Source organism: Diadema antillarum, unplaced genomic scaffold (assembly GCF_040938485.1).
Source record: "Diadema antillarum isolate AM-2024a unplaced genomic scaffold, OU_Dant_1.0 seq00001879_RagTag, whole genome shotgun sequence".
NCBI lineage: Eukaryota > Metazoa > Echinodermata > Echinoidea > Diadematoida > Diadematidae > Diadema > Diadema antillarum.
This window is the reverse complement of record NW_027272547.1, coordinates 105,624-117,547: the sequence shown is the minus strand read 5'-3', so window position 1 is coordinate 117,547 and position 11,924 is coordinate 105,624. Positions and strand designations below refer to the sequence as shown.

The 11,924-nt window shown below is 39.3% G+C and overlaps 1 protein-coding gene across 1 annotated transcript in view; it reads right to left on the bottom strand.

The window, feature by feature from the left end:
- Positions 1 to 6,699: 6,699 nt before the first annotated feature.
- The window catches only part of LOC139712948 (phagosome assembly factor 1-like), a 74,325-nt gene continuing 69,100 nt past the window's right edge, over positions 6,700 to 11,924 (bottom strand). Inside the window, exons 12-17 of the mRNA XM_071624729.1 lie at positions 11,314 to 11,447; positions 10,577 to 10,657; positions 9,952 to 10,034; positions 8,993 to 9,092; positions 8,234 to 8,365; positions 6,700 to 7,199 (exon numbers count right to left, since the gene is read on the bottom strand). Of these exons, the coding sequence (XP_071480830.1) occupies positions 7,125 to 7,199; positions 8,234 to 8,365; positions 8,993 to 9,092; positions 9,952 to 10,034; positions 10,577 to 10,657; positions 11,314 to 11,447 (605 nt within the window). The 3' untranslated portion in view covers positions 6,700 to 7,124. The remainder of the gene's footprint in view (positions 7,200 to 8,233; positions 8,366 to 8,992; positions 9,093 to 9,951; positions 10,035 to 10,576; positions 10,658 to 11,313; positions 11,448 to 11,924) is intronic.

Below are 11,924 nucleotides of genomic sequence, written 5' to 3'. Positions count from 1 at the left end.
AGACATCTCCACCTAGGTGAGCAGACAGTACCTATCTCGGGCAGATGGATATCACTCACTGGAGAGATGGAAAGACCAACTTTGCTGTGATACAGGATCAACTCTACTGAGCCTTGAAAACCAGGCAAAGGACAGGAGAGGTTGGAGTGAGCTCATCCAGAGGAGTGCAAAGGGACACACCGTCCTACTACATGTATACGCCTTTAAGTCAAGTAAGTCAAGGAGAGACGGGAGAGGAAAGGAAGACCACAATTGAGTATATGCCACCTGTCAATGCCCCCATCACAGATAATGCCACTGTGAAGCATATCATACACACATCACAAGAAGTAACAGCCACTATTGGACAGCCATACACAATAATGACCTTGGATCTGGTCGGATCTGGTCGGATCCAGAAAGGTACAACAAAGTGATCATCTGTCTATACGGACCTTTCACACAGCATGCACTTTAATGCAGAGGTGCTCTGGGAAAACTCATTAGGGACAGCGGAATTGAAGATTTATGTCATGGTGGAATCCAGTTATGTGCTAGCGGATCAACTGAGAAAGTGCTTTCTGGTGAACACTACAACAGAGCCTAGGCCTAAGAGCCAGATACGTTCTCAGAACAGCTGTCGAAATTAAGCTCTGAAGAGGCCCTTGCTGTCATCATTCCCAGATGAAGACGATGAACGTCTCAAATGAAGATGAAATCCACTTGATTTCCAATATTGCACACAATCCTACCAACGAAGCCCTGGCAGCTATGAAGGAAGCCCCAAAGTGGAAAAGCTGGATGGAAAAGTACAAAGAATACAAGTCTTGAGACGAGAAGAGGAGAAAAGTGGGAAAACTGTTCGATTCTGGGTTTGGTTCGAGGACAAAATTTGGCTTCTGATGCTATTTCTCAATGCAACTAAGACCAATGATCTCATACTCCACATCCAATGTCTGCAAGAGATGTGCACCCTCTTCTTCAGCCAGAACAAACAAAACTAGACTTGAACTCATCATTGGGACGAGTTAGGTGATACGCCACAAAAAGCACAAGTCAAAGGGACTCGGACTAACGATACTACAGAATTGTTATTAAGAAGTCGTTAACTTGAAAAATAATCAATTTTCATCAAATTTCTCTATAATTATTATTATCCGTATTTCCCCTTTAAGCTGGAAATAGCAATACAAAACAATATAAATGGTGTTTATAGTTTGTGTTTTATAGTTATATTCGTAAATGCTATAGATGAGATAAGTTAGATCTTAGGTCTTGAGATGTTAGTATAAGTGATGATGCATATGCACGCAAATTTATTGTTTAGTTGATATGTATGTTTATAGATATTAGTGCATAAGATATAGGAAGTATATTTGTGAATATCTATTAAGTAACAAAGATCAGGATAAAGAACTGTGAATGACACTAAATTGTTGCAATGTTGCTTATCATAAGTGTTGTTCTTGTTTATTTCACTTGTAGCTCTACACGGTAGCCACAAAATTTGCTTTTGACAAGGATGTCGTGGATAACTTCTATCATCCAGAGACGGTGTCCGTTGAAGAAGCAAAGAAGTCTAAAAAAAAAAAGGAGACTTACTGTCGAAGGCATAGTGTCGCAAGTAAGTTTGAACTCGGACGTACAAATCGAAGAGAGTGAGAAGCGTGAACTTGGTACAAGAGGGCAACAGCATTGCCGTCACTCTCTAGGGGTCGTTGATTATGTGGTTTTAATTTTTGTAATTATTTTTCACATTGTCAATTTGAGATTTCATTTGAGATTTCATTTGAAATTTCATTTTGATTGCACATTTTTCTAATTCTCAAAAAAGTAGCTACCAATTTAGAGTATTTTAGTAAGCAAAATCAACATGTTCAAAAATATAAATCTGAGAAATGCAGGAAAGCCAAATGATGATCTTGGTATATATATCAAAATAACCTTCTATAACCACAACACTTGGAATATATTGATACAGGTGTGAATATGCATATATACTCATACACATATGGGAATAAATGAATAACTATTTTTTTTTTCTTTGGATAATTGCATTTGAAACCAACAAGTATGCTAAGAAATTGCAAGGAGATGGGTGATATTTGTCTGTGCAGAGACCTACTGGCGGCTGACCAGTAGAGATGGTTGCAATTCCTTGTGTTGACCAAGGATCAAACTTCATTGGCGCCAAGCATGAATTGAAGGAAGGCCTCAGTGAACTTGATGGATGTCAAATTGCTACCCAGCTACTGAAACTTGACTGTGAGTTCAAGATGAACCCTCCATCGTCAAGCCACATGGGAGGAGTCTGGGAAAGGTAGATCAGGAACATCAGAAATGTCCCAACTGGGATACTAGATCAGCCGGGAACTCTGACTCAACACGTCTTCTCTTCAAATATTCATGTATGAAGCCATGGCCATTGTTAATAGTAGACCCCTGATAGTTGAAGATCTGGAATGTCAAATCATGTTCTGACCATGAAGGTCTTCAGATGCCCCCACCAGGACAATTTGAGAGAGAAGATCTAAATCTGAAAAAGAGATGGAGGCGTGCGCAATACTTGGCCAATCTCTTTTGGGTACCACTGTTCATTTGAAGAAGGAGTATCTACATGCCCTGCAAGCCTGAAAGACTTGGTCAAAGTCGCAGTGAAACATCAAAGCAAATGACATGGTCAATTGGAAGAGGAGAGTTTTGCAGAACAGACTGGAGAATTGCCAAGGTTGTTGAGACCATCTCCAGTGACGATGGCTTAGTTTGCAGGGTGAAACTTCTCATGGCAACCCCAGACCTAACCAAGCAGGGCAAGCCTCTCTACAAAAGAATTGTGATTGAAAGACCCATTCACAAACTGATCGTTTTAATCAATAACTAGGTATATAGTTATTGACTATGTCGCTTGTGTTTTTTGATGGTTGTCACATCCATTTGCTGTTTCATAGTGACTATTATAATTTGACATAGCTCTTTTGGTATCAAACTTTTGATTATAATAAATGAAATATATGATATACTGATTAATATGGGAAAAAAATCATAGATGTTTTTGGGTGTGAGTGCGGCTGCCACCACCAAGGTTACTTGATCACCCATAGCAGTGTTTCTGTTTTTTTGTTTTTGTAATGCTCCATGGTCAGAAAAATATTATGCGGATACAGCTCTTAGGCCTAGGCAGTAGGCTTTGATCCTGCACAACTACATTACATTTAGAATGATTGCTACACACAGTCTCTGTTCTGTACAATCGAAACCATCAAAAGTCGAAACCACAGAAACATACTACCCTTTAAAGCAATTAATGTCCACCAATGAGTTCCACTGAAGCTGCCCCAAAAGCAATAAGTACCAACTTGTCAAACGGGTACAGACCGTTGCCAATGAACCCACTCATCGAATTGGAACAACCGTCCCGTGCATACACTTCACTTCCAAAGATTCATGCCTTGCTGCCACAGTTGATGAATTGGCCGGAGGGTCTACTGGTGATTATGTTTCCCACAGCTGCAGTACTGTTGACAGTTTGTGCGAAACCTACAATCATTATTCACAAGGAGGCAAACTTCAAAAACACCAGGAAGGCAATGATCAGCAACTTAACAAATACAATGACAGATTGCAGCAAATCATGCAGCCATCATGCTTGTTAATATCGAGTGGGGAAAAAAAAAACGCTCAACGTGTTGAACTGCCACCTTCACCCCCTTGATCATTGAAAATTGATGCACAATACAGTCAATGAAGCACAGAAATTTGCCATTGCGGATTTTGGAGGCAACAAAGGTGCAGACATTGTCGAAATGTCCAACATCAAGTATCCTGAAGTAAAGAGAAATGAATTGAACAATGAACAATTTGACTTTCAGCAAGAACTGGTCATTTGAGTGCAGATAAAGTCAACAAAGAGCAAGAATTCCGCATCCAGTGGCAGTGGCAGCGCCAGAGGAAGTGATCATGACCAGATCCTGCAGAGCAAGAGATATCCCATCAAGGTGCTCCAAGTGTGGCGGTAAGTCAAACAAAATCAAACAAATTCTACCACATTTTTTCAATTAAGACTCTAGGTAGGGTGACTGAAGGATTTTTTTCTTTCTCAGTAACTGCTGGATTAAATGAAATGAAAGTAAACTTTTATGAAATCTTATCATTTTGATTATTATTATCATCATTATTATTATAATTATTATTATTATCATTATTATTATTATTATTATTATCATCATTATTATTATTATCATCATTATTATTATTATTATTATCATCATTATTATTATTATTATTATTATCATCATTATTATCATTATTGCTTTCTGTTGGAAAAGCTGTCTACCACTTACCAACTATTAAAAAAACTCTCTAATATTTGATAACAATTTCATAACAAAGAAATTATATTTAGCTGGTTCTGTCATAAGTTACTGGCTTTAAAATAAAATTTACTTTTTTACCGTTGCCATGGCAACTGCTCTAAAGCTTGTAACCACCACTGGATTTGAATGAACACTTGATAATGTTTTAATATGATACCAAACACAGGAGATTTGAGCATTTCTATCAAATTCTATAAGCATTTACATTATATGAGATTCTATTTTCATTGAGCATTGCCATGGAAATGGCTCTAGAGGCCACACCCATTGTTAAAAACAACAACAGCAACAACACAAGTGGATCCTAATTACTGGTTGTGAGACCTATTCTGAAAACGTCACTTCAAATTGTCTCCAAAGGGGGGTCGGGTTTGGGGGGGGGGGGGTACGGGTCTACACTGGCCCATGGACTACTGGTACCACAACATCTGTCTTATCCCCTTCACTGTCTTTTTTTCCTTCCCTTGTGCCTGTCGCCATCCCCCCACTTCCTACACACACATACACACACACACAAACAATTGCATTTTATCACCAACTTGTTTACTTCTACAACACAGACCTCCCCCAAAAATCACAAAGCTTGCCCTGAGGCTTTAAAACTGGGGCTTGCAAGACATGGCAACAAATAATGCATGCAAAATGCATTCAGGGAAGTGAAATGCATCCCGTATTCATAGGTAGATCAAAGAGTGGTAGTAGCTCTTTGGGTAGATGTACATGTAGATGAAACAACTTGTTACTACACTAGGTCCCAACTGGAGGGAAAATGTCCATACCTTTTAATACACCAGCACACTGGCCTACTATATTTAGACTACTTGTGCGTTCATACAAGAAGCAAACTGTAAAATACAGATGTGATCGAGATACTTGCCTGAATCAAACAAGAAGTGTCTTACATAGACTTTGGGGGAATGAGATAAAGCACACATAACTTTTCTCCTGGAAGATATTTACATGGCCTTGTACAATGTACTGCTAGGCATCCATGTGCAGCTTGAGAAACGCACATCAACATGATACACAGGCCTGAAAAACATCACTAAACTTTGCCCTCTCCCTTTGAATAATGTTCAGGCGACTTCATGTAAGCCTCTCTTTCTTCATCATATAGTGTCACTGCTTTCACTGTGTGACATCAACAGCCGACTCTGGTCACAGAGATCCCAAAGAGAACAAATCACACGCATTCAGGTGCCAAGTACTACTATATATGGCATGTACAAATCTATTGAATGATCAATTCACAGAGTGTTTTACATATAGATTTTATACATACGGTATACATTCAAATGCTTTATCTTTAGACTAATGTCTTTTTAACATCTGAAGATAAAACCATAGATGACTTGTTGCTGCACTTGCTTTGAGTTCTATTTCACAAATTGTGATACTGTAATTATGATATACTACGGAATGTGGCAAATACCTTGTAAGTACAGTAGTTTTACGATTGCAATACACTAGTATTTGACACTCAACATTTCAATTGAGATCACATCAACATACATTGCGTAGTTACAAAAAAAAAAAACACAACACACCACACAATTGCAGTAAAACAGAAAATACCAACTGAAATCAAAATGGAAATAGTGTTGTGTTAAATTCATTAACGTTGCATGGAGATCACTGTATCCATTGTTTGAAGGACCAGGTTTGCAAGTTTGGACAAAAAAGTTGAAAACTGAAACTATATGCTGGTTTCCATGAGCACCACACCAAAACCACCCTTTTGGATATCTCATAGATTTCTGAGATCCAGGTTGGTGAGTGGAAACCTGCTGGCTTCATCAGCGGGCAGAAGAAATTCTCAGCAAATCTTACACCATCTGTCACTTTCTCTTTCCTTGGGTCTTCACTGGTAGGACATGATGGCCCGAATTCACGAAGGTGGTACAAATGAAACCATGGTTTAAACCATGGACAAAAACCATGGAGCGCCAAGTGTCGCACGGAATATTTCGTTACGAAATTGGTCATTTCGTCGACAAAATGACCGTTTCGTTAACGAAATCATCATTTCGTGGACGAAATGTTCATTTAGTTACAAAATGTTGTCATTTTGTTACAAATTAATAATTTCATCAAGGAAATGACTGATTTCGTAACGAAATATTCCATGCGACACTTGGCGCTCCATGGTTTTTGTCCATGGTTTAAACCATGGTTTCATTTGTACCACCTTCGTGAATTCGGGCAAATCTGTCTTGGCAGAGGAGCAGCGGTGTCCCCCTTTGTTGGATTTGTGCGGCACTCGCGCCATAAACTGAGAAGGCACTGCTAGGTCCACTACTTTAAACTCTATAATCTTTGCTCTTTAGAATAGATGTCATGAAGCGAATGAGAAGTGAATGCGTGCATCAAACAACAACAACATTAGGAGACTTGTGCGACTTTAACACCATCAACCCAATCATATAAAACTTTACCTACGCAATAAGATAGAGCAATGTGGAAGGGCGCAATCTTGTTTATGGAAACTGAACTGAAACGAAATCATGGATATGTGATTCTTTTTGTTCAGGTTCAAAAACAGACATGTACAAACACATCAGCACTGTTGAGCAAACTACAGCAATGCAGTAAAGTACCACACAAGCCCGCCAGTGAGGAGACACTGCGACTGCATCCACCATCTATTAAGTCCCCCGAGTTTGCGTCATGCATTGAATTCTGAGTGCTTGAAACCGCCAGTTTAGCTTCAGATCTCGGGCACTGAGTGAGTTGTATCCGTTGCAGGCGTCGTATCGTCTGCTCTCGGGCGTCTCAATCCAAGGTCTCCATAGAAGCAACGTTGGGGTCGTACATGGTGACGGAGGCTATGTGGTTATTAGGCATCACCTGTAGGCAGGGACAACAAAACTACAATCAACCCCCTTGTGTACCACATTATTTCCTGTCCATAGGTATGTAGTTTTATGTGAAATTTGTGCACATTTGACTCATTGGCAGAGAAAGGGTTGAAGGTAAAACTTAGTTGTCAGAAGGGCTCAAACTTTCATCTTCCAACATTTTGACTTTGCTTGCAAAACATTGAAAGTGTATACCACGAAACTTGACTGGTTGACACAATTTGCCGGGATGATATGTTGTTGTGGAGTATTAGGCGGTCAAGAAATTTAATAATTCTGAATGAACACATATGATTTTATTCCTGAGGAACCCTCCCCCATTCAGTAGTAGGTGGATAGAAGTTAATGATGATCGATCACACTCTAGCTATCGCATCTCCCAACAAGCTGCATGAGATTCACTCTGGGGCGGAAGACTGATGGATACTGCTACAGCCTGATTTGTCAATTATCGATAATCAATTATAAAACATTACGTAGCAAACACGATCTGATATGTTCTCAGATTGCAATACTCTTGCCATACATTTTTGGCAAATATTTTCATTTTGGTGTTACCCAGTTGAAATTATATTATCACAGCATTATTTCACACATTTCTTATGCATGCATATACATGTAAATTTTACAGCAAAAGTTGACAATTTCTGCACGTGTACTGACACTACTGTAAAAAGAGGAATGTTAGCATGCATTTAAAATTTAAAATTTGCAAGCGGCAGCATTCACGAAATTAAAAAGCACATGAAAGTTCTTGCCTACACAATATGCATTGGATGCCAGTGGCAAGTCGCGAAAATTTCATGCTGCGAGAAAGGCCGTTGGCTCAAATTCGTGGAATTTTCATGACGCGAATATATCGTGTTTTACAGTTTGTTTTATCTTTAATATAACTATTTTACCTGACTAAAGATTTGCAACCATACTAACAACCAAATGCAATCATCAAAGACAACAATGGCATGCCCATGTAAAATGAAGGCAAAAAGATGACTGAACAGGAGGAAGTGTTGTGTAACTCACTTCAAATATGAGGTTGAGGACACCGTAGCAAAAGGTGGAGCCAAAGGGGTTGGTGGTGTTCATGGCCGACGCCCTATTCAGCACCACTGGCTTCTGGGATGCACGTATCAACCTGTGGTTCACGGAGTCCCACTGCAAACAAAGAACACTGAGGTTAATTCTTCACTGAATTTGTCTTGGGTTTATTTCAAGCTTCCATTCCGGAAATTGCTTCATATTCTTTCTGAAATAATCACAGGAAACAAACTAACATACACGATGGATCATGATTTATCATCATCATCATTAGAGTTATCATAACTTGTATAACTCATAGACGCTACTTTCTACATGACTGTTTTCAATGAAGATATCTTTTGGTTCTATCCGAGTCTTTTATGAAAGACTTCCTCCACTGCACATGAAAGAACTCTCTCCTCCTCCAAATGTTAAAATCCTGTACTCAGATAAGCTGCATCACAACTCTTTGAGTATGCTGGCTATGTCCAGTATCTCTAAATGCTTGTTAAATGATCTATTCGCCTGGCTTGTCCAACATCCATAGAACCATGCAAAAATTGCTTTGTGAGACAACCTTGCTTCCTACATCCTCAACCCAGTGCAATCATAAATACATCATTAAACATCTCACTTGCAGCATTTATACTATACTCTTCCCTGTCAATGAGAAATCCCAGTGATGATGGAAATGGAAGCAACTCCTCACAATGAAGGCTTCAAATGTTTGGAATGCTCAAACTAATGAGGATGACAACCCACCTTGGTGAAGGTGGTGATGGAGAGAGGCTGGTCGTATCCGTCCTCCTCCCTGTTGAACCGTGTGTTGGGCAGGAGGATCTCAAAGTTGCACCGATGGTATCTGGAAGCAGTACGCAGTGTTGTGAGATGTTTAAAAATGGTAGAATCAACACCATTACATCACACCACGACCACCATCACTGCAACCATCATCACAACATGATCATGGTCATCATTGTCATCATCCTCATCATTACCATCATCATCACCATCATCACCATCATCACCATCATCACCATCATCACCATCATTGCCATCATCATCATCATCATCATCATCATCATCGCCATCATTGCCATCATCACCATCAGCATCATCATCAATATCATCATTATCATTATTATCATCGTTATCATCACCAACATTATCTCAGCATCAGCATCATCGTCATCACCACCATCATCATCATCACCACCATCATCATCATCACCACCATCATCATCATCATCATCACCATCATCATTATCCCCATCATTACCATCATCATCATCACCATCATCATCATTATCACCATCATTGCCATCATCATCATCATCAATATCATCATCATCACCATCACCCTCATTATTACCATCACCCTCATTATCACCACCACCGTCACTATTACATAACCATTATCATCACCGGCACAATCATCACTGTTTTTATCATCACCACCACCATCATCACCACCATAATGACTGCTAGTTCTCATCAAACATGCAATCAACATGATAATTACTCAGAGATAATTATCCGAATGCTAATTACTTGATAGAGGTATGTCAACTCACAATCAAAGGATATGTCACAGTAAGCGCTGACAAATATTAAAGAAAATCATTATCATGCATCTCCAGTAACCTGCCCTAGTATATCAGATCACAAGTGTTGTATCTGGAAATTATCTGACAGCTTAAACTAATATCAATGACACTCACATGTTAAAGTTGTAATGCCCTGGGTAGTTTGCATGTAGAATGAATTTCTTCACACAGTGGGTGGATGCATCAAATAAGATATCCTGGTGGAATGAAAGATGCATAGAAACCTTCAGCTGCTATGCACCTACGTGGATAGCTGACAATTTCTCGTAAAACAGAAGATCTTATGATGCAAATGATATGGTATGAGAAGTGTAATACAGAATGATGCACATTGATATAATTACAGTGTATACATTTTGCTTGAAGACAGGCTGTAGTCTTTTTCTTTTTGCACATACTCAATGTCATCATAATCCTCCTTAGATTGAAAACAAATAATTTGATAAGGTTTACTTCACACTTGATACATTTTAATGATACGAAAGCTCACAGCACTTAAAATGAAAAAGGACATGAAAGAATCCATGAGAATTCATGAAAAGAAAGCACATCCAAATATATGCTGGAAATCAAGTAATTATGAAATTATTGGAGAAACAAAAATCATCCATTTAACACATCCTCACAAATTCCATGGATGCAAGCAGCCCTAATGAAAAGAGCTTTCTCTCATGAGGTTCCCACTGGAGACTACCACAAAGTTTGTGACATTCTGGTCAATGAAATGACATGCACCTACCACACCAACGGTGAAGTAGTTGTAGAAGTAATCAGAAGTCCGAGGCTGGTCTTTGTGGAAGGACCTGGAATGGATCCTCATCTGCATCACAGGACAGAATCCAGCCACGGTTTGAAGAGAAGAAAAAAAGAAAAATGTTTCCTGATCTGTAAGCTTTAGGAAAATCTGCACTCTTCAAAATGACAAGCCTTACAGAACCAATTGCAAATTGGGAATGTTTCCCTTCTCTGTTTACTGAGATTTATCGTTCGAAAATGGGAAACAAATTTACACTTTCAAAACTGCTCATGACAGCTTGATTTCACTGCCTGCTATATCACTGACTCTGAGACTTATGTACATTTTAGGATCTCGAGCTTATGTTTTGGGGTGACAAGGTGTGCCCAAGTGTTGTGATGGCAGGTACAGTAAGATGTCCATTGTGAAATCATGCCTTGATGTAGATGAGAATGTCTGCATGTCATTCCTCACAAAATGCCTCCCTAAATTAAAAACTAATGCAAATACATTGTAGCTTCCACTGACAAGTATCTCAAACTCAGCTAACAACAACGTCCTTCCTGTAAATCAACAAATAATACAGGCATAATCCCAAGGAAGGATGAGTGAGTTAACATACGAAATTCGGAAATCAACTCATATCATATGGCTTCAGAGGCTATCTCAGCAACCATTCATACACATGTAGTTTCAAATCAATTTAGGCCAACGGTAGTCTTTCCCTCTCAGTCTCTCACCTTGTCCTCCGACTTGAAGAAAATCTTGTTTGGCGCCCCCAGGCTGCCCATGACATCTTGGCACGAGTCGCCAAAGGTCACCGTCCTCACCACGGCCTGACGCTTGGCATCAGGCGAACGACTCTGACCAGACGCTGATCACAAGAAACATGAACGGTAGCATTCGATACAATTAAAAACTGACCGGTTGGTAATTCGTGAAGTATGAGGAACGTACAGCAGGGGAGCAGACAGTAATAAGATTGGGTTCAGTCCAAAGGCGAGAAGGGCTGTGCTGCACTGTGCATGCTGAAGGTTTGGTGAAGATGCCACAAACATGGTAACCATGGAATACTCAAGGTGAACATATATATGCTTTCTCAAAGTATTTTGACTTATAAATATATTAAATGCACAAATACCGACTTCTGTTGACAGGATTACACAGAATGATCTCACTTCAGGGTCTGAAATACTTTTCACAAGAGGTTAGATAAAGTTCACACTTGCAATGAATATGCTTCTGATAGAACATTATGATTTTTTTCCACAAATGCCAGTACAACTTTACTGATCTATTGAATTTCAATGAATGATGCTACTCCATTGTGGCAAATCACTGGTTCACTCCT